General features: G+C 37.7%; 1 protein-coding gene across 2 annotated transcripts in view; it reads left to right on the top strand.

Moving 5' to 3' along the window:
- The window catches only part of SerRS-m (Seryl-tRNA synthetase, mitochondrial), a 227,140-nt gene that overhangs the window by 164,551 nt on the left and 38,678 nt on the right, over positions 1-23,911 (top strand). For both annotated transcript variants that reach the window (XM_068386022.1, XM_068386026.1), the window contains exon 5: positions 2,207-2,339. In XM_068386022.1, coding sequence (XP_068242123.1) covers positions 2,207-2,339 — 133 coding nt within the window. The remainder of the gene's footprint in view (positions 1-2,206; positions 2,340-23,911) is intronic.

Raw genomic sequence — 23,911 nt, forward strand, 5'->3', positions numbered from 1 at the left:
TACGTGGGAATACAAGGAAATAATGATGCATATAAACTAGCAAAGCAAACTGCTGTGGAACTACTTCCAATGAGATATCTACTTTTGTATACTGACTTCAAGTCTCAAACCAAGACTTCATTCAAAAACAAAATAAATAGATCATGGGTGTTATATCTCCTTGGAATTATGGAAATATACCCAGAAGATGGAAGCAGCCCTATAGCGATTTTGTATTGGACACTCTTGCCAACCTATAGATGCTTTTTGGCTGGTGATTCTCAGCCACTTTCTTGTAAAAAACATTTGGTCCCCTTGATTGTGTGGCATCTGCTAGTTGATTGTCTCAGTTTCAGGTATCTTGAAAATTGACACTTATGAGGCTCGTGATGAGGATGGCAGGTACCTTGCCAGGGTTCTTGAAGAAGATGTCGCATATGATACCTGAGGCCTTTTTTTATATATTCTAGATGTTGGCTTCTTACTAAAGATCCGATCAATTTTATTATTTCAATTAGGATATTTCTAAATTCCTAGAATTATGAATGATTACTTTTTATAAATGTCGGTGTCAATGACCTTTGATGTTACTATGCCAGGTAACCCTTAAATCAATCAATGAGGATTAGGTTGCCCAGAAGTAACTTCCTTAAAAATTATACTCAGTAATTATTGACAAATCCAGGCAAAAACATCCAAAATAATCACTAACAGCCTAAACACACTATAAACGTATCTGCAAACTAAAGCTCGGGAACCACCGTCAACTTATCAATATCAAGGCTACGAGAAGACTGGGAAACAATGCAGATGTAGCTTAATCCCATCGTATTTGTTGTTATTAGTTAGTAGATTGTCTCATTGTGTTACAGGCATAAGCCTATCAATGGGAAGAAAACGAGAAATATTTCCTTTTGGGGGGTTAACATTGATATAGGCCAAGCTTCGAGAAGGAAGCAACACGGGGGGGGGGGGGGATTCATGCAAACAATAAACAGAATTTTAATAATGAAGTTTGCAGTACTTACCTGTAAATCATGAAGACCTCCCTGTCATTCCTCCCCTTTTATAATGATATATTGAAGTTGATTTACTGATCTTTTAACTACTTGATGCTATGAAAAGCATCGTTGGGTAGGCCTCCTGGCCACTGAGGATGGTTTCAATCCAGCAGCATGATTATCCATACCACACTGGATGATCCTCAGAGAAGAAGAGTATAGGGGTTGAGTAGAAAAAAAGCTTTCATTCTAAGGTCAAGAAGCTCATATTTTATATATTATTATTATTATTATTATTATTATTATTATTATTATTATTACTTGCTAAGTTACAACCCTAGATAGAAAAGTATGAAACTAAAAGCCCAAGGGCTCCAACACGAAAAATATCTTAGTGAGGAAAGGAAATTAGGAAACTACAAGAGAAGTAATTAACAATTGAAATTAAATATTTTAAGAAAAGTAACAACATTAGAATAAATCATTCATATGTAAACTATAAAAACTTTAAAAAAACAAGAGGAAGAGAAATAAGATAAGATAGTGTGCCCAAGTGTACCCTCAAGCAAGAGAACTCTACCCCAAGAGAGTGAAAGACCATGGTACAGAGGCTATGGCACTATCCAAGACCAGAGAACAATAGTTTGATTTTGGAGTGTCCTTCTCCCAGAAGAGCTGCTTACCAAAGCTAAAGAGTCTCTTCTAACCTTACAAGAGGAAAGTAACCCATAAACAATTACATTGCAGTAGTTAACCCCTTGAGAGAGGAAGAATTGTCTGATAATCTTAGTGTTGTCAGGTGTATGAGGACAGAGGAGAATTTGTAAAGAACAGGCCAGACTATTCGATATATGTGTAGGCAAAAAGAAAATGAGTCGTGACTGGAAAGAAGGATCCAATGTAGTATTGTCTGGCCAGTCAAAGGACCCAATAAATCTATAGCGGTAGTATCTCAACGGGTGGCTGTTGCCCTTGCCAACCTACTACCAGAATAGCTTTTGCCTCGGGTAAGTATTGAAATTCAGTATATCCATTTTATGAAAATCCTGTAAATTTTCATACTGATCTGCTCTCCTTATTGGAGCCCTTGCACCTTTAGCATCCTACTTTTACAACTAGAGGTGTTGAATGGCTAGTATTATAAAAGACTATATGTGAGAAATAAAACAGGATTGTGGTGTAGGATATCATATTGTCTAGTGTACCAATTTTTGCATCTTTGGCAGAGTTCATGGATTCACCAAATGTGAAATGTTTGGGGTAACAGCTTCAGAAAATGGGCAGGAAAGTCAAGATCTCTATAATGAGATCATCCAAATCCAGAGAGAGATGTTTTCTAATTTGGGAATCCATTTTCAGGTAAGTCTTCTATCTTCTTGATATTGTAGCTCTTTCAACCATTATGATTAGAATAACATTTCAAGTCCCGGATTTTAAAACGTATTTATTTCCTATAGAGACCCTCGAATTAGGAGCTATTTAAATTGATGGTGTACCAGATAGCTGTGCTCTTCACTTTATCTTTGATCTTGTTATCCTAAAACATTGAGTAGTCGACAGCAGGTACAAATATTTGTTGTCTAATATTTTTATTTTTCCGATAAAATATTATTACTCCATCAGCAATTTTTATCTTACACAAAACCTTCTCTTAAGTTTATTATTACTTTCTCATCAAAACTACTGTATTCTCTCATGCATGCGGTATCATTTAAACACCATTAAGGAGAGAGAGATATTTATTTGAAGTTATTTTTAATGCACAGAAAATAGCATACATATTATTCACAATGTGGGACAGTGTAAGGTATGAAATACAGGTAGTGTACGTGATTTATAGTACACAATGTAGCTGCAGTTCACAATATATTTTCTGTATTCTTGGTACTTTGCACAAAACACAGTTAAGACTTTTAAAAGTACAGCCTTTTTGTATATCCAATATTGTATTAAATTGGAGGGAGGCTTATTTAAAGTTTAGAAGTCCTTTTTTACATTTCAAGCTGATGTCCACGGTTGATTCTCAAATGAGAAGTAGGTTCAGGCTGTAGAGGTGTGGTATCAGAGCTTCATTCATGTAAAGAAAGGGAGAATTGAAAGTTATTACTCAACAACATTCAGCAGTAATGTGAAGACTAAAGCGACCTGTCCACCACCAATAATCGCTGAGTCCCTCATTGAACATGGAACAAATACCAACACCATCGTCACCAGTCACTCCGTCAGACAATGATACTGTCAAGGATATCTGTAGTGCCTGAGGATTATCATTCCCTGCTTGAAACTGTCCATGTTCATGTTTATAAATTTGAGAGACTTTGCTAACCCAGCAGAGAACACTAGGCAAGGAGCAAACCAATTTATTCAAGCCACAAACACTGCCCACCCCTTTTATCATATGCAATTTTGGCTTAGATTATGGCAGCATGAGAATGCATGAAGTGAGTAACCCCCTCCCACCCCATTGTAGGTAGGAGGGGAATATTAGCAAACAATAACTATATCTCAAAGGAGGCAGTGGTATCATTGGAAGAGGACAGTAGTTGCTTATAAAGGCTTCTGGAAATTCTGCCAATGGGGAAATGCTATATATATATATATATATATATATATATATATATATATATATATATATATTGTGTATATATATGTATATATATATATATATATATATATATATATATATATATATATATATATATATATATATATATATATATATATTATATATATGTATATATATAATATATATGCATATATATATATATATATATATATATATATATATATATTGTATATATATATATATATATATATATATATACATTTATACATATATATATTGTATATATACTGTATATATATATATATATATATATATATATATATATGTATATATATATATATATATATATATATATATATATATATGTACTGTATATATATAATATATATATATCATCTTCATCTCCTCCAACGCTTATTGATGCAAAGGGCCTCGATTAGACTTCGCCAGTTGTTTATATCTTGAGCTTTTATTTCAATACTTCTTCATTCATCATCTCTGACTTGACACTTCATAGTCCTCAGCCATGTAGCTCTGGGTCTTCCAACTCTTCTACTATCGTGTGGAGCCCAGTTAAATGTTTGGTGAACTAAGCTCTCTAGGGAAGTGAGAAGAGCATGCCCAAACCATCTTCATCAACCACTCAACATGATCTCATCCACATATGGCACTTGGGTAATCTCTTATAGTTACCTCCGCCAATGCAGTTGGAAGGAGGTTATGTTTTCTCCCCTGTTTGTGAGTGTTTGTTTATAAACAGCTTCTTGGTCACAATTTTAATTGTAGGGTAATAAAACTTGTAAGGTTTACCCGTTATATAAAAAGCTGTAAATTACCAATCCCCTTACAACATATTTCACATAGGACCAAGATATCCAAACTATGTTTCATAAATTCCTTCTCCACTTACTGTAACTTTCAAATCTGATTTTTGGTTTTAACATTCCAATTACCAATTTTAATTTTTTTCTTTAATATTTATATACAAGAAGATTCTTAGCACCCCGCTACACCTGGGACTGGGTCCATTCTGTCATCTTCACTTTCCATTGACTGATTAAATCCAGAGAGGATTCATTGGCTAGATTCATCAAAGGATAGCTAGTTCTTTGTGATACACAGTGCTTATCTAACTAAGGCAAGTACCCCTGCTGGTCAATACTAATTCCAGTAGGATCATCCACCAGGCATCTGGAGTAGAGGTTGCTGTAGATTATAGCCTATAGCCAACAGTTCTCGTTGGCATTGGCCATTCCCTTGGTCGCCCCGTAGAAGGAGTAGAAACCGAAGAGACAACTTATCTATCACCTTAAACCCAATTCGTCACCCTTTTGAGAGCTTTCTTCTCAAATCTTCTAAATATAAAGGAGAGTGTTTCATTGTCATACCATGACTCATGTCCATAGAGTACACCGATCTTACTAAACTGATATATACAGTAGTGATTTTTATATGTGATTTCAGGCGATTTGATTTCTAAATTTTACTTAACCTTGCCATTGTCTGATTTGCTTTTTTCAATCTCACTAAACTTCAGTTCTAAAGATCCTGTATTGGAGATCATAGTTCCTAAATACTTAAATGATTCTACCTCATTAATCCTTTCTCCTTCCAATAATATTTCATCTTCCATTGGCTACTCCGTTCTCATCATCTCTGTCTTTCTTCTATTTATCTTCAGCCCAACCTCGTGTGATTTTTCATGCATTCTGGTAAGTAAGCGTTGCAAATCCTGTGGCGTTCTAACAAGGACAGCATTATCAGCATACTCTAGGTCTGCTAATTCTTATCACCAATCCAGTCTAATCCTTCTCCACCATCTCTGGCTGTTCTGTGCATCGCAAAATCTATGAGGAGGATACACAACATAGGTGACAACATATACCCTTGGAGTACTCTACTGTTCACTGGAAATTCATTTGATAAGACTTCATTAACATTAACTTTACACTTGCTATGCTCATAAACAGGCTTTATCAAATTTACATATTTAAGAGGAATTCCATAATAACTCAGGGGTCTCCACAAAATTGGTCAGTGCACACTATCAAAGGCTTTTTCATAATCCACAAATGCCATCAAAAGGGGATTTCTATATTCTATGTATTGCTGTACATGTCTTAAAGAGAAAATTTGGTCAGTGCAACTTCTACCTTTTCTAGATCCTGCTTGTTCATCTCTCAGCTTTTACATGACCTCACTAAAGTGTTCCATTCAACATTGTCTTTTTTCATCTTCTGTTGCTGTAACTGAACGATCCCTCTTTTTGATGGGTATATGTTTCTTCTTCATTGCTCCTGTCGAGATTTCATTAATAATTCTATGATCAATTCTCACACCATAGCCACTTCCTGAATTCATAGCTTTGTCAGCCCCATCTGCTTTACTGTCTAAATATTTTATTCCAGTCATTTCTGGCTTTATTTTCACCCCACTGTAAATACTGGAATACTTAGCATGCTCTACCTTGTAATTTTCATTACTTCCTCGAAAACTTTCAGCAATCAATTTCTGTCTTTGTCTCCTTTTTATAGCATCTCAAGTATCAATCGATATCCATTGCTTTCTCCTTGTTAGTGCGTGTGTACCAAGACTTCACTACCAACTGACTGATATATGTTCTTAATATTACACCATTCTTGAATAATTGTCTGGTCTTCGTCTCTTGAAGTTTTTAAGACTGCAAATCGATTACTACATTAAATTGCAAATGTTTCTCTGTGCTCTTCTTCTAAAAGCTTAGTTGTATCAAACCTAGGTATTCTATCTACCTTTCTGTTGGGTGCTTCCAGTTTTAATTTCATGTGGCAATAAGGAGCTGGTGATCACTACCAATATCGGCACCTCTATAGCTTCTTACATTTCTCAGCGTCCTTCTTCTCTCTTTATTAATGGCAATGTGATCTATCTGATTTTTGTAAATGCCACATGGTGAAGTCCTTGTATACACGTGGAGGTTCTTGTGTTGAAAAAGAGTACCTCCAATGACAAGATTGTTTCCTGAACAGAAACCTATGAAATGTGCTCCATTTTCATTTGCATTTTTGCCAAGACCCTCGACACACATCACATTCTCTGTCTCTTGATTATTTCTTCCAACTTTAGCATTGAAGTTGCCAATCACAATTTTCATACCACTCTCAGGGATCTCATCTATTACCCTATGCAGTTCTTCATAGTATTCATCTTTCTTTTCTTCAGGGGAATCATTTGTTGGGGCATAGCAAACTATAAAACTCATATTGCACTGCTTATATTTGAACTTTGCCAGTAACAATCTAATATTTACAGCTCTCCACTCGGTTAATGCCTTTTTTGTTCTTGGTGTCATCATCATTCCTACCCCTTCTCTTCCAACTATATCAGATCTTCCCGAGTAGATGTATTTATTGCCTTGGTCTAAAGTTTCCTTACCAATCCCCTTACAGTGTGTTTCACTTAGGGCCAAGATATCTAGACTATATTTCATAAATTCACTCTCCACTTGCTGTAACTTTCCAATCTGATTTTTGGTTCTAACATACCAATTACCTATTTTCAATTTTTCTTTAGTATTTATAAACCCAGAGACTCCTAGCACCCTGCTATGCCCAAGACTGGGGGCTATTCTGTCATCTTCTCTTTCCATTGACTGACTAAATCCATACAGGATTCATTGGCTACATACATCAAAGAGTAGCCAGTTCCTTGTGATACGCAGTGCCTATCTAACTAAGGCAAGTGACCCCTGCCAGTCCATACTAATTCTAGTAAGATAAACCACCAGGTATCAGGAGTAAAAGCTGAAAAGACAGTTTGTCCATCGCCTTAAACCTAATCCGTCACCTTGTTGCCAGTAACTTCATTGAGGTTTAGGGGGCATTCCCTCCACACCCAAAGCTCTCACTACTCTCCCAAGATGTTCATCCGCTTATACGGGTATAGCTGTTAGCAAACATGAACTGCTAAGATATACCGCCTAGCATGGTATACCACATAGCATATATATATATATATATATATATATATATATATATATATATATATATATATATATATATATATATATATATATATATATATATATATATATATATATATATATATATATATATATACATATATATATATAATATACAGTATATATATATATATATATATATATATATATATATACATATATACATTATACATACATACATACATACATACATACATACAGTATACATATTAATATTATTATTATTTTGCTAAGCTACAACCCTAGTTGGAAAAGCAGAATGCTACAAGCCCAGGGGCCCCAACAGGGATAATAGCCCAGTGAGGAAAGGAAACAAGGAAAAATAAAATATTTTAAGAAGAATAAAAACATTAAAATAAATATTTCCTATATAAACTATAAAAACTTTAACAAAACAAGGGGAAGAGAAATCAGATAGAATAGTGTGCCTGAGTGATCCCCCAAGCAAGAGAACTCTAACCCATGACACTGGAAGACCATGGTACAGAGGCTATGGCACTATCCAAGACTAGAGAACAATTGTTTGATTTTGTATTGTCTTTCTCCTAGAAGAGCTGCTTGCCATAGCTAAAGAGTTTCTTCTACCCTTACCAAGAGGAAAGTCGCCACTGAACAAATACAGTGCAGTAGTTAACCCATTGAGCGAAGAAGAATTGTTTAGTAATCTCAGTGTTATCAGGTGTATGAACACATAGGAGAATCTGTAAAGAATAGGCCAGACTATTTGGCGTATGTGTAGGTAAAGAGAAAGAACCGTATATATATGTGTGTGTGTATTAAAAAATTCAAGAGATGGAAATGCTATCATTAAAAACACCAGGAGATGGAAAGCCCCTGGATACGATGAAATAACTGCTGAGATGATAATGGCTAAAAATGAAGTGACTCCCAGAATACTTACAAGAATATTTTGTAGAATGTGGCATGAAGAGGTAAAACCTAATGAATTGGTGAAGATGGAAAAAAAGGAGGCCTGACTGATTGCAATAATTATAGAGGCATAAAAATTTACGTCAGTTGTTATGAAAATATATAGTATGCTTATTATAAAGAGACTGTAGAGAAAAATTGATGAAAAGCTGAGATGAATAAGCAGGATTTAGAAAAGGTAGAAGTTGCACAGACCAAATTTTCATTTTAAGACATGTTGTACAGCAATGTGTAGACTATAGAAATCCACTTTTGGTGGCATTTGTTGACTATAAAATAGCTTTTGAGAGTGTGCACTGGCCAATTATGTGGTGAGTCCTACCTTATTATGGAATTCCTCTTAAATCTGTAAATTTGATTAAGTCTATTCACAAGCATAGCAAGTGCAAAATTAATGTTAATGGAGTCTTATCAAATGAATTTCCAGTGAACAGCAGAGTACTCCAAGGGAATGTGTTGTCACCTATGTTGTTTATCCTCCTCTTGGATTTTGTAATGCGTAGAACAATCAGAGATGGTGGAGAAGGATTGGCCTGGATTGGTGATAGGAAATTAGCAGACCTAGAGTATGCTGATGACACTGTCCTTGCTAGGAGAACACCACAGGATTTGCGATGCTTGCTTACTAGAATGCATGAAATATCACAGGAGGTTGGGCTGAAGATATATAGAAGAAAGACATAGATGATGAGAACGGAGTATGCAATGGAAGATGAAATATCATTGGAAGGAGAAAGGATTAATGAGGTGTAATCTTTTAAGTATTTAGGAACTATGATATCTGATACAGGATCTTTAGGATTAGAGTTTACTGAAAGATTGAAAAAACAAATCAGACAATGGCAAGGCTAATTGAAATTTGGAAGTCAAATTGCCTGAAATTACATATAAAAATCAGAATATATATCAGTTTATTGAGATCGTTGTTACTATATGGACATGAGTCATGGTAAGACAATGAAGCAATGTCCAATAAATTTAGTAAATTTAAGAACAAAGCCCTCATATGGATATTAGGAGTTGAATGGCAGGACAGGATTAGAAATGAAATTATAAGAGAGATTACACGAGTGCCGTGTGTGGATGAGATCTGGATGAGGGGTAGATGGAGATAGTTTGGGTATGCTCTCCGCACTCCCTAAGAGTGATTAGTTCAACAAACTTTCAGCTGGGCTCCACAATGCACTAGAAGAGTTAGAAGACCTAGGCTTACATGGCTGAGAACTATGAAGCGAAAAGTAGATGATGAATGGAGAAATATTAAATTAAAAGCTCAAGCTAGAGACGACTGGCAAAATCTAACCTACGCCCTTTGCGTCAATAGGCGTAGGAAGAAATGATGATGATGGTATATATATAAATAAGTATATATATATATATATATGCGTGTGTTTATATATACACACACGCATATGTATATGCGTGTATATATATATATATATATATATATATATATATATATATATATATATATATATATATATATATATATATATATATATATATATATATATATATATATATATATATATATATATATATATATATATATGTATATATATATATATATATATATATATATATATATATATATATATATATATATATATATATATATATATAGTAAAACACCCACATAGTAGCTTGAAGAAAATGTCTTTCTCCAGTGACTCCCTAGATGATGAACCAGCATAGCGAGCGTTGCCACATTGGCAGAATTTTTAGAAGCCTCCCTTGAGGTATAGGTATTGTTCGCTAGTATCCCTATTGAAAAAATGAGCTCATGGACCTGGGATATTTATGAAGAAATACTCATTTAACTACCAAAGAGCACCTATAGAAGGATGGAGTTGCCATTGGCAACTTTTATATGGGAATTTTTGAAGAAGTTTCTTCGTCCGTCTGCAGATGCCATAGGTTTATATCCTCTATATCGACTATACATTTGTGAAAACCCAGAACATCCAGGAAATGAGGATTTAATGTTGACCTTTGAAGAGTACAGAAGTCTGTGTTTCACTATTGAGAATACTAAAGAGAGCTGCTTCCTTCTTGGATGCGATGGGCATGATGACGGGCATGTGCTTTGTTAATTCTTTGTATGCTAAGTTCACCAACCTCTGCCGGACTGGAGACAGCGAGTGTCGTAACCTCTTTAATGCTTGAAGGATAAAAGCCTTTATCAAGAGTGTCCATTACCCACTGTTTCTCCTGGAGGGGAATCCGGAATGGGCTTGATAGAGTTCCCAAGTCTTTTGTAATAATGGTTTCATTAACAAGGTAATCAGTTGGGAAGTGAATAGAACCCTGAGCAAATGGTATAATCAATAATAAGAAGAAACACCGCCGTCAACGCCCAAGATAGATTTATATTAAAAAGCATAGATGAATCCTCACGTTTTATTTTCATCTTTTTTATTCTTATTTAGCCTTTTCTATGATTTATATCAGCTACTCCTTTCAGTTTTCTGTACTAACTACTCAAATACACTGACATTTCAATTTGACAACCAGCCATAAGGACCTTTCCTTTCTCGCTTGGAATGACTAAGTTTCCATAACTTATTGATAATGTCTTTCACATCCTTAATTTATTGGTCACCCTTTCATGTTTCATAATTTACCCTTCATATCATATTAACGTCCATCGATGCTCTGGGCATCACACAGGTAGCCTACGATTTTTATGATGCTGCGTATAATGTCCTTAGGAAATATTTTATGGTTTTCCAGTTTTCTTTAACTATCGTATTCCAGGATGAATTATTATCAAATTCTAGTGTAAATGAGCATTAAAACATATCTATGTTGGGTATTTATCACTCTGATTTTAAGTCTGCATCATTTTAGGAGCTTTTAAGGTGGCCGGCCGGCTAATGCCGCTTTTTAAAGCCAGGACTTTGACATTCATACCAATTAATAAGGTGACCTAGGACATCTCCAAACTGCATAGGATTTCTGCCTCTGACCTTTGGTTTTGCAACAACAGGGGGATTTAACCTGAAAATTAATGTTTTTCAAATTCTATCTCCTCCCTTGTTACTTAATATAAAGACCTAGGATTACTAACCTATATAGACGTGATGTAGACCTCCAATAGAAAAAAAATTCTAAAAGTCAAATTTTTTGCTAAATATAAAGTTTTTCATAATGGTAAAAAATTAAGCCCTATTAATCAGGAGAAAACCAAGAAACAAATATGAAAAAAAAAATTGAAAAAGGGCTCTGTTTGATTGTTTTATAATGTTTTTCTAAATTATATACCAATTTTCAATGCTATATTTTTAAAACTAAGGGAGAAAATAGAATTTGAAGGTCAATAAGTATAGTTTTGAGATACGAGTGTTCAACGTTTTTTTTTTTTTTTTGTATTTTTACAAGGGCAATATTAATAAATTATGATCATTATGAATTTTATGTTCCTGTTTGGATATTAATAAACCAAAACAATGTTATTTATCATAATTTATTCATAAATGAAGATCCCTTGGCTATATATCTTGCTTCTTTAGGTGAGACGGTCGCTCCATCATCTCTCCTTCACTAACTCCGTTAACATTGCCGATATTTACACTTCTGAACTCTTATCAGAGCGAATTTTCTTCTTCCTTATGTTCAGTGGCCACTTTCTTCTTGGTGAAGGTAAAAGAGACTCTTTAGCTATGGTAAGCAGCTCTTCTTTGGTTGGAGTTCTCTTGCTTGAGGGTACACTCGGGCACACAATGCTTTCTAATTTCTCTTCCACTTGTTTTGTTAAAGTTTTTATAATTTATATAGAAAATATTAATTTTAATGTTGTTACTGTTAGAATATTTTATTTTTCCTTTTGTCCTTTCCTCACTGGGCTATTTTCCCTGTTGGAGCCCTTGGCTTATGAGTGTAATTAGGATCCCCCTTTTGCTTCAACTCCCCCTTGTAAAAATGAAGTGTGTTTGTAGTTGTTAACACAAACTTTCCCTGCCTTAAGTGACAGAAGTCTTGGTTTCTTTAGACTAAAGGGTCATCTTAGGATAGGAACGGCAGCAAAAGGCCTCCCAACTAACATTATTGCTGAGAATCAGTGTTAAAATGGGTCATCAAGACAGAGTCTGGAAGGGACAGCAGCTGACACTAGACCAAACATTAAAGGACCCCACCATTGGAATTTAAAAGAATTCAAGCTTCACACCGAACTGTGGGACATCTCTCTGAACATGTGAGTTGGTGAAGGTGTCTATGTGGCCAAATTGCCCTCCTTAGCTAGATGAATATTTACGTGTCAATTATTTAGGTGTATTCATGTTTTATCTGGCTATGAATATTTGGCCATGCGTGCTGAAGCCTTTGTAATGAGTGGTTCTTCATATATATATATTTCTGATTACTGTTTTTGACTAACCCCTTGCTTACGAGATACCATGTTTTAATTGTATTTAAAACTGCATTATTCTACAATAAAAATGATTTAGTTTTTTCATTAGGTAGCTCTGTACATTTTATTAAGTTAGCCCTATATTAGATTTTAATCTATGCTCATGAAGTGAACAATTTTCTTATGTCCCGCCCTAGAGGGAGACCCCCGGGTAAGTTTTAGTACACCTTAAGCTCATACAGTACTGTACTGCTCCCCTTCACGTTTTTAAATATACTTTTAACATAGTTCAGCACTCTCAGTTTGGGTGTGCTATCCCGTCCTAGGTGTAACGCCTGAACACTAAGGTTATATTGGTAATAACAAAGCCAATATTGAGTAATCTCTGATGTTTATTTTATGATAGTTGATGAACTGTATCATTGCAGTTTTCTTATTTGCTGGCACTGGAATGTTTGTGTCCCAATCCCCCATGTTAGGATCTGGCTATTTGTTATAGGTAGGCCATCAAGAAATTTTTTTTCAGTGATGTATGCTAGAAAATGAAAAATGAGAGAACCTCAAAAAGTATCATCCATAGTCATGTCTCCACCATCGTTCTAGAAAAGCCATTGAATTTCATGGTCTATTATTTCAGTGTATTCTGCTCCTCCTGAGCAGGATAATCTGAAGAGAAAAGTTGTGCATCACTACAATTTCCTCATCTTTGCATGACTCAGCACTTACATGGGCATGATGACTATGCATCTGTCCATAAGACTCTCCTGCCATGTGCAGTAGGAAGCTTTAAAGATCAACTGTCAACAGACACTCAGATTTAGACATATCCTGTGAAAACCTCATGGGCAATAGTTAAATCATTAGAAAGGCACCAGCTGGCAAGTTTATGTATGTAGATCCTGGGAAGCTTTCTTTGTCCTTCAGTAGAAACCAATAATTAACATCACCCAAGAAATGACCCTTCTTTCAACCAGTTAGTGTCGGAATTTTGCCTTAGAGCATCGTAATTCCACAGTGAGTTAAAAAAAAGTATGCTAACCTCCAAATGTGAATGAAACAGCAGTTTACATGAGCCAGAGAACATCCCAGCATGTGGCTTGTCCTATTAGAGGCCAACTCCTCCCCGACAGTATAAGATGCATGTTAGCTTGTGACAACCCTTTCTGGCATCCCATAGAAAATTTTCAGTCTCCTCAGATAAGTCAGTTTTGTTCGTAAGTAAATGCAGAACACATCCATTTAACTAGGAATATTATCCGGCGCAGGCTGAAATACCTGTTGAATCCTTAATCAGGTAGTTCACTAATGACCAGGGTGTTAAGAGGAGCCACTGATTACCACCCTGACTTATTCCATAAAGGGTTACTTCCATGACTAACTCCCACATGATGTAATGTAGTTATTACTAGAGGGTCATTGTACTGTCCCTTTCTTCCCTAGCAGTTGTTACTTTTTTTTTCAGCCCTACCTCTGTTTCTGCTTCTTTTCTTCCATATCTCTGTCCATCCTCTTTAATTTTTTTATTCAAAGTGCAAATTTTGGGTTTTCCCCACTTCCACCAGAATGACCTCCCCAGTCCCAACGCTGGACCATATGGCTCAAATTCATAGATTCATCTAGACTTACTGAATAAAGCACCTCTAGTCTAAGGCTACATCTAGTGACAACATACACTACTTATCTTCATCCTTTTCCTTTGCTATCGAATTCTTTCTTTTATAATAAATTCCTTGTTCTAGATCACTTTTTTCCTGGATTAATGTAGGACACTTGATATGCTGAAGTGTCCTGGCAAGGAAGGTAGGCCATGTGGGAGTCATGTTTGGCATGTCTACAGAGCCCCACTATGTTGGTTCATGATGGGGTGCTCCTCTGTATACAGGAATCCTCTTGTAATGTGTGTATGCTCCTGTCTTCTGTGCAGTTAGTAAGGTTGGGCAGAAAGAGGAAGAAGACTAAAAGGTGTTTGGAGACATCTCAGGCAGAGCAGGAATATTTCCCTGTTGATGACAAGGAGTCAATTAGTTGTTTTTCTTTCTCCCTCCCAGCCCATACCCACTGTTTCCTGTGTTTTTTCCTTGGAATTAGATATTGTAGAGTTTTTTAGATTTGAATATCTCCCCCATTGAGACATTTACTCCTGTTCACTCACTAGACATACATTTGCCCAATTTATCCATTGGCAATGATGATTTATAACTAAAGAAGTTGTGGCCCTGTTTGTAACATCCATGAACACCTGTAAGAGTTTTGAGGGAACATTTGACTCTGGCCAGGACTCTGCCAGTGACTTTGCCTCCAGCAACTGTTCCCTGTGACCCCAGTTTCAGTGGCTCCAGTCAGAAATTTCCTTGGGGATTCTCTCTCCATGGGAATACTAATGTCATCTGGTTCTTCAATCCTTAATGCCTCTGGTGGTAGTGAAGAAGAATTAGTTTTGCAAGGGGAAGAAGATATTGAGCTTTCATTCTCTATTCTCTGTTCCTCCTCCTCTTCCACTGAATATTCTTCCTCACACACTTCCCGCCAGAAGGAGAAGAAAGTCAGGTCCAATAAAAAGTCTTGGCAGCCCTTCGGCGACGGCCTATCACCTGGGAGTAGGCGACGGTGCTGATCCAGTGACCCTTACTTCGGGGTCTTTATACAGAAACATGAACCTGGTGTTGCAGCTGTTTCTGCTGCCCTTATTTTCAGTCTTTGTTTTTAGATCTGTGCTCTTAACACCGTAAGCTTGGTATAAGTAGATCATGAGCACCCACTGTCATCTTCCTTGCTTCGGCATAGGAGGGTGGCCCCTACCCCCATTATTGTCTTGTATGTTTTTGAATCCATTAAGTTCAGGCCAGGCATTACCTAACAGGTCCCTTCTAGTGTAAATGGAAAGTAGTGCAGCCACACCAATGCACCGTGATCGGTCCCTGTTATGCGATGCTCTTTAGATCTGAGCAACACAGCACGTATGCATCCGTCTCCCAGAGAGAAGTGTACTTGGCACTGCTTCTTCCTTTGATCTGAGTGGTAGTGCCAGGGATTGTTTAGTAGAAATGGACAGAGAATGGTCATATTCTGATCCACTGTCTGGTTCTTAGTACATTCCCAGGTTGAATATTGGGCCAGACTAGTTGTACTCCAGAGGGCATGAACAGTTTACAAGGCATGTTAGTGAGTCTTTGTTCCCTCTAGGAGTATCATTAGGAATTTCAAAACCCTGAGGAGTCGGGTAGGGCCCTGTTCTTGGAGACAGAGAAACCCTGAGTTGTAGCAACAGTTTTCTTGTTTTTATTGAGCTAATTCATCAATAAATTTACTTTGGAGAGAAACCATGGTGCTTTGTCTGGTTTGGTTTCGGTATTGAGTAGGGCTTTGGCGCTCTTGATGGTTTGAAGCCTCATGGGCTAATGTGTTTAGGCCCTGCTTGAGAGGTCCTAAGCCAGATGGACACTCAAATATTTGGACCTGAAAATGTGCTTTAGTTTAGCTGATCAAAAAAAAACATTTCCTCCTCTACTCACTGTTGGTCTATTCACCGATGGCAGGCATCCCTCTAGATCAGGTGAAGGCAGAATGCAAGTCTATTTTCTGTCATGGATTCGATGGCCATGGTATAGTAGTATGATGGGTTGACAAAAGGTCGCACTTGGTAGTGCAGTCAGTTCAAAGCAGTTGTAACCCTGAGAACAAGCCAAAGTTCCGTAGGTTAATGTTGTCTGGAGGAAAGGTTCTTACTGTCTTAGCTCAACAGACTGTGTGCTAAGCTTTCTTGTGGAGAAAGAATCAGATGTGCATTTCTTCTCCCAACTAAGTGGTGCCAAGAGTAGCAACATTCTTTAAAACTGATTGAAGCTGTACTTTTCATTACTTTTTCCAAAGACCGATAGGGAGGCAGAGAGTGAGCATTTGAGGACCGATAGCCGAAGGACTTTATCCACTTTGCAGTATTCTGTGGGGCTTCTGAGCTTCCAAAGGTCGCCACATCCTGGAGTTCGGGTGTAAGGAAAGCTCTGGTTCTCTTATGACCTAAGCCGAAAAGTTCATCAGGTTATTCCTTTAGAAGAGCACCAGATTCTGCTCCGCCTTTTTATACCCCCATCTCTGTGCAGTCCAAGAAGAGGTCCAAGGGGAAGAAGGGAGGGTGATGTTGGGATAAGTAGACTCTCACTCCTTCGGCCCTCAGTAAGACATTAGATATGACAGGGACACGACTGAAATGTACGTAGGTTGGCGAGTGTTCTTCATGACAGTTACTTGCTGGCAACCAAGGACTGTTAGCCCATTCATTTGCCTGTACTAATCTCGTTTCAGAGCTATAAGTATCCTGGAAGCTGTAGACAACCAGTCCCCGGGCTTCACAATCAACTCCTCCTGGTGAAGAAGTGAACTGGTGATTCTATTAGAGGTTGATCATTCATGGTTCAGTGCTAAACAAGTTTGTCAATAGATCATTCCATAGTATCTTCTTTTAAAAAAGGAGACAATGATTTCTTTGGACCTGAATAACAGGTATATTCAGATACCTGTCCATCATTCCTCTCTTGAATAATATCTCCATATCATCCTACATGGTATATTGTACCAGTTCAAAATCTTGTGATTCAGGCTGCACTGTGCTCTCCAGGTGTTCACTCTAGTATTCACTCCGGTATCAGCTTGGGTCCATTTGCAGGGGATATATCCAAGATGGGACAATTAGCTGATTTTTGTTTTGTCAGTGGGATTGCTCAAGATTGAGACTGCCTCCTTGGGTTATTAGCAACACGGGGATTGAATTCAACTAAGAGAAGCCAGATCCCATGCCCAAGCACAGGCCAAGCTGCTTGGGTGTGCTACTTCAGATAGCATCAGTAAAAGTATTTTTATTTCTAGGCTCCTACATGATTAAGCTGTAGTAGGTACCTCAACCATTGATGACCAAACAGTAATACCTTGTTTGGCAGTGACAACTTTTTCATGGTTTATGTTCCCCTTGTACTTTTGCTGAAATTTTATTTTAATATCAGATCCGTCATGTGGACGCTGATTAAAACCTTAATACCCCTCTGCACCCTTGTGTTGAAATAACCATTCCATTAGAGCCTAAAGCACAACTTGAAAGGCATTCAGAACATTTTAAGTTTCTTTATGAGTGCTCTGAAGTAGTCTTCCAATCCCTTGCTTGTGTTGTTTCTACTTGAATAACCTCCGGAAGTTTGGAACATTTCAAAGTCCTTATTCGAGGAATCAGGGACAGACCTAGTAAATATAAAACAGCCTTTTCCTAAGTTGCTGATTGTTGTTCTTATGTTGTAATTTGTTGTGGGTACTATATTCCCCAAAAAGAATTCTTAATCTATCGGGACTGTGGTTCTGCTGTGCTTACCTGCAATGATAAGTACTATTAGAATTATATTATATATCCCATTTTTTTTTCTTGGATGACTTAATAATGACAAAGAATTCAGAGATAGGCTTGTATATTGGTAGACCTCTACATGGCTACTCTCTGATGACAAGTGTGATCTTAAACAATAAAATGGATAAGAGAGTGAATAAAAAACAAATGAACATTAAATATAATGCATAAAAGAATTTTATCCAATTAGTGGATATAAACTATTAGAGTTGTACTCTTCTTGAGGTAGTTTATACAAAATCTACTACTGAAGTATACATGCAACAGTACTTATAACCATTTACATAATTACATTCATACATGTGTGGATGCAATAATGTTGCATGCTATGGTTAGCGCTAAGATGTTACATAAGCTTTACATATAACTTACAATTCCTTACATCACACACATAATATAATGTTAAATATACTAATGAAAAAAGATGTTTCACCCACTCAAAGTTCCATGATACCTCTGCAGATTGTTCAGCAAACAAATTTCGTTATCATTGTAGAGGAGCTCACTCTCCATACTCAAAACAATGTCCTCATTACAAAATAGAACAGTCTATAATTCCAACTGCATACAACGAACATATCACCTTTGGTGCACATAGAAAAAACATTTAGGTAGTAATTTCCAGGGTAGTATCCAATCCCCCATATTTAGCAAATAGTTTGAAAACTCATTCATTAGCAGGTAGTAAATTTCTGAATCGGGACAACTACAACTCGTTCTCATCAAATTCATCAAAAACTAATCATCTGGAGAGTTCTATTCCTTGAACATCGTCAATTACAAATACAAGGTCAGCCTATTTGAATTCTACAAATCTGAATTCTTGCGCTGCTGATATTCCTAAACCATCTTCTAAACACAAATAGCAATATAGTACTGCCCAAAATTATCAACCCAAGGAAGAAGCCCAGATTTTGTACAGGATGGATTTGGGACATTTTCCACTTATGATACCAACTAGGGTATGGAAGATCCTTCAGAAGCACTGATTCGTGGTCTTGAACCCTCCCAAATCAATGAGAAAAAAACACCTACATGAAAGTATAACCCCTCCAAAAAAGGAAAAAAAAAGTAAACAATAAACAATGTTTGACTACACCAAAGGAGGTTTCTTCCTACAGTCAATTAAGAGGAAGATTCGTTTGCAGATGGACAAATTTTTTTTTTCTACAGGAATAAAAGTATTGCTACAACTCCCGGTCTCTGCAAGTTCTTATTTGCAAAGGGTGAGGTTCTATCTCGTTAGTTCCTGGCTGAGAGTCTATAAAACTCTGGGGGAACTCTGGATTTATGAGGAGATGGTTTACTATGTCCTCTAACATCTGATGGACGCATAGTTACATTCTTTTTAGCATCATTATGGATACTTTCATGCATCAAGATGGCAGCGCATTCAGTGACGTCATGATACTTATGGGTGACAACTTGCTTGGACCTGTCAACCTGTCTAGGCTTTGGGGGAGTAACCTCACGTGCAGCGAAGGGAAAATGCCCTGGACATCAGGCTCATGAGATATCTAGACGACTGGCTTCTCTTGACAGAATCCTGAGCTCTCCTGTTGAAACCCAGAGACCTACTATTGGATCTGTACAAGGAGGTAGGAATCCAACTGAACCTCCAGAAGTTCAGACTCATTCCCAATCAGTCCATGAGGTATCTGGGCATAGACATATACTCGATGTAAGCCAAAGCCTTCCCTGCTGCAAATAGAGTGGCAAAGTTCAGGACTTTGGCAGCAACTTTCCTGAAACGGGACCTTCTTACTGCCCTAACATGCCAGAAGTTGTTAGGTCACCTCTCCTCGTTAGAGAAACTCGTCCCCCTGGGGAGTTTGCATCTGGGCTCGGTGCAGCGGGCTCTGAAGACCCAGTGGTCACTAGCGTCAGATCATCCTGCAACCCTGCTGCGAGTACCTCAAGAGGTGATATCAGACCTCCTGTGGTGGCTGAATGAGAAGAACCTGTTAGCAGAAACACCCCTTCAGGCTCCTCCCCCACAGCTCATGATGTTCACAGATGCATCTCGCCAGTAAATTTACTTGGGGGTGAAACCATGATGCTTTGTCTGGTTTGATTTCGGTATTGAGTAGTGCTTTGGTGTTCTTGGTGGTTTGAAGTCTTCCCATGGGAAAGAAACAGATTTTGGGCCTATGATTAGAAGACAAGAGCTTCCATATAAACTTCCTGGAAATGAAAGTGGCACGCTAGCATTACTCTACTTTGTAAAGACTCTGGCAAGTCACTCTGTGGTATTGATGAGCGACCACTCCACAGTAGTATCCTACATCTCTAAACAAGGAGGTGAAGTCTCTCCTGCTATGTAACGTAGCAGTAGAGATTCTCAAGTGGACACAGTCCTGAGCAATCTCTCTCTCAGTGAAGTTTATCCCCGGAAAGAGAAACGTCATTACAGACCAGCTGAGCTGTCGGGGGATGACAGTTGGTTCAGAATGATCTTTGCATCCTTTTGTGGCAAAGAAACTTGGGACTTTGTGGGATTCCCATCTCTGGATATGTTTGCCACCCACCTGAATCACAAATTCCCAGTATATTACTCTCCAGTTCCAAATCAAGCTGCAGTGATAGAAGACCCCTTTCAACACCCATGGGAGTGCATAAACTTCTTCACCTTCTCACCATTGTATCTGCTTCGACAGACATTGAACAGAATCAGAACATCCAAGGGAGTCAATGTAACGCTAGTGGCCCCAAGGTGGCTGACTGATGAGTGGTACTCAGACCTGCTGCAATTTATCACAGAAATACCAAGAGAACTTCCAGAATGGACATTCCTGTTTCGCCAAACTCATGTAAGAAAATTCCGTGACACAGTACATTGCCTATCCCATCCCGGCTGGAGACTATCCAGTGTCTCCTCTGAAAGAAAATCTTTCAAATCAAACAGCGAAGCAGCTTTTCACATACCTCCAAAAGTCTTCCACAGAAGTTTACCAGGCAAAGTGAAAAATCTTCTGTGATTGGTTTTGTATGGGTAATATTGCTCCACTCAAGGCCTCTATTCCCCTGATTGCAGAATTTTTAGTTTTCCTAAGGAACAAGAAGGCCCTTTCAGTCACTGTGTTGAAAGGCTACCACTCGGCCTCATATTCTTGAGAACTCTCAACCTTGATGATTAGTTTCGAGCAGTCTTGCCCTCTTCGAGAACGAAAACCCCCTTCCTAGTGATGTCACTAATGTCCTACAGGCCTTGAACTACATCTGTATATCTCACCTTATATTGCATTACTGAGGGTGGAGAGAACTATCTGTTGTCTTTTGTTCCTCAATTTGCGGCCAAATCCCAAAATCCGGTTGATAATTATATCAGATTTGACTCTTTCAGGATCTTGTCTCTCAAAGAGGTAAGTGATGACCCGGATGACATGTTACTATGTCCTGTAAGAGCAGTATGTAAATATCTAAAAAGGACACAGTAATCTTAGGCCTAGAATCTCCAATCTGTTTGTGAGCACTGGTGGTTCCAAAAGTAATGTTTCCAGAAACACCATTTCTTTCTGGTTGAGAAAAATTATCATGAGAGCCCTTATATCCATAGGAAAAGCATCTCCAATGGAACCTCCCCCCCCTTGAGTGCATGATATACGCTCAAGTCCTGAAAAACAGGAGTCTGGAAGAGACAAACCACTTTTACAAACCACTACCTTGAAGATTGAACACACCGGTCCTTAGACACCTTTTCCAAAGGACCCATTGTTGCTGCACAACAAATAGTCTAATCTAAGCTCTTATGGGACAAGTAACTACTTCTATCCAAGTCCTTAGTTATTCTCTGCATTATAAGGGTGTTCATGAGTATAAAGGCGATTTGTAATTTTGATCCAACTTGAAGCCCTCACTCAAAATCTCCCTAAATCTCCCTAATGCAGGAAAGAATGCATTGTTTCTTTGGCGTATACATTGGTAGTATATTAAATATATTATTGTTACAAACCACTTGATGTTCATATTACTTCACCCTGGCAAACCTCTCTAGAATAGAACAGAAGGCCCTGCCTTGTATGGGCCAGCTGTACTGTTCACAAATAATTTACTTTGGGCTCTTGCTATTCCTATAGTAATTGCATCTTGGGGAAAACAGGATGCGTCATGGCAACGCAACATGACGTAATTTACTGATTTCTTTTTTATTGTCTGGCTGTAGAAAACGAAACCAAAAGTAATCCAATCAAATGACTCGGGTTTGTATAGCTTGGAAAAAATGGATTTTGATCAAAGTGAAAAATCTATTTTTGGGTGAGAGGGCCATGTCGTCCTGATGGAAGGGTTCCTATAGGTAGCCTTCTAAGGGATATTTGCTACAGTGATACTCACAGAGAAAGGGTAGGCTCCACCTTGGAGGGCCGATTTTTGCCAATTTTTTTTTCTTTGCTAAAAGTCTTCCTTTTGCCTATCAGAAGGCCGTGATATGTGTAGAATTCATCTCCAGCCTCTATAATGCCCCCCATGGTCGTCAACGCCCCCCTTATATTCATAGTAAAAATAAGAAATATCATTAGTAATTGTCTAATTTTTATAGTTTACCTCTCAAAAATTGGTCGAAGTCGTTTTCTAATATCAGTTTCATCAAAGAAAATGAGTTCAGGGGTGACTATGAGATTACCTCCCATCTCTCTGTGTCATCAGAAAAAAATCGCAATTTCTCGGTTTTTTTTCGGGAGAGGGGTGTATTTCTTTGCTTGTCCTGCTCTTATGCCTTAAGTAATATAATATTTAGATGTTTTAGGCTATCAAGTGACATAATACCTACAAACACACTGAAGGTTTTGTCGCTAAATCAAGATTTTAATTTTTGGTGAATATTTATTTCTAGGTTTCGCTCCATCATCGGCTTGGGTTATTGCTCGTTTTTTTCTTGCTGTGTGCTTATTTACTGTTCGATTTTTATAAAACTTTGTGTGCATGTTCCAGGTGGATAAGCAAACATGCCTACAGACCGAATTTCAATTCAAGACAGTAGTTTCTCACCGGTCACCAAATAACATTTAAGTCGCTGGCTCCGATTTTCACATTTTTATTCATAAAATCCTTCATTTTCCCTGTAGGATGATAAAACTTACAGAGGATATGCCTTATTATAGTGCTAATAATGCCTGAAAATTTCATTAGCGCGTCTTGATTAGTGTATTTTTGGGAAATATTTTTTACGATTGGCACCCCTACAAGGTGGAGCCAAGGTCTATCTTCGAAGAACTTTAAACTTCAAAGGAGGACAGCTCTTCAGAGGCAAAACTTCAAGATCGAACTTACCTTTAAGACAACTGAGAGCAAAGCCCACCTACTTTATACTCAGAGCGGATCCTGACAGCACACCCGCGGGTCACGATCCGAGGAAAGTTGCTTCTTCGTCGAACTTCTTTTAACATATGGACTTTGAGAGACTCTGCTCGTACACTGGGTGGAAATCATCTAGGGTCTTCTATAAACATTACGCGAAGCAAGTTCAACAGATAAAACACTTTGTGGTGGTGGCAGATAGCGTGATTAAACCTGTCGTCTAGTGCTGCGATGAACAGTGGACTGTTTTGGGACTTTACATTGCATCGGGTGCATGGGGGTACATACCCACTAGTGCAGATCACAACTATGGTTGACACATTGTTCTGTGTAGGTGCATATCTGATCAATACACCAGTGCTGAGTGAATGTTTGCGTTATGGTGTCTTATGCCTTTCCG

Source organism: Palaemon carinicauda, chromosome 1 (assembly GCF_036898095.1).
Source record: "Palaemon carinicauda isolate YSFRI2023 chromosome 1, ASM3689809v2, whole genome shotgun sequence".
NCBI classification, from domain to species: Eukaryota; Metazoa; Arthropoda; class Malacostraca; order Decapoda; family Palaemonidae; genus Palaemon; species Palaemon carinicauda.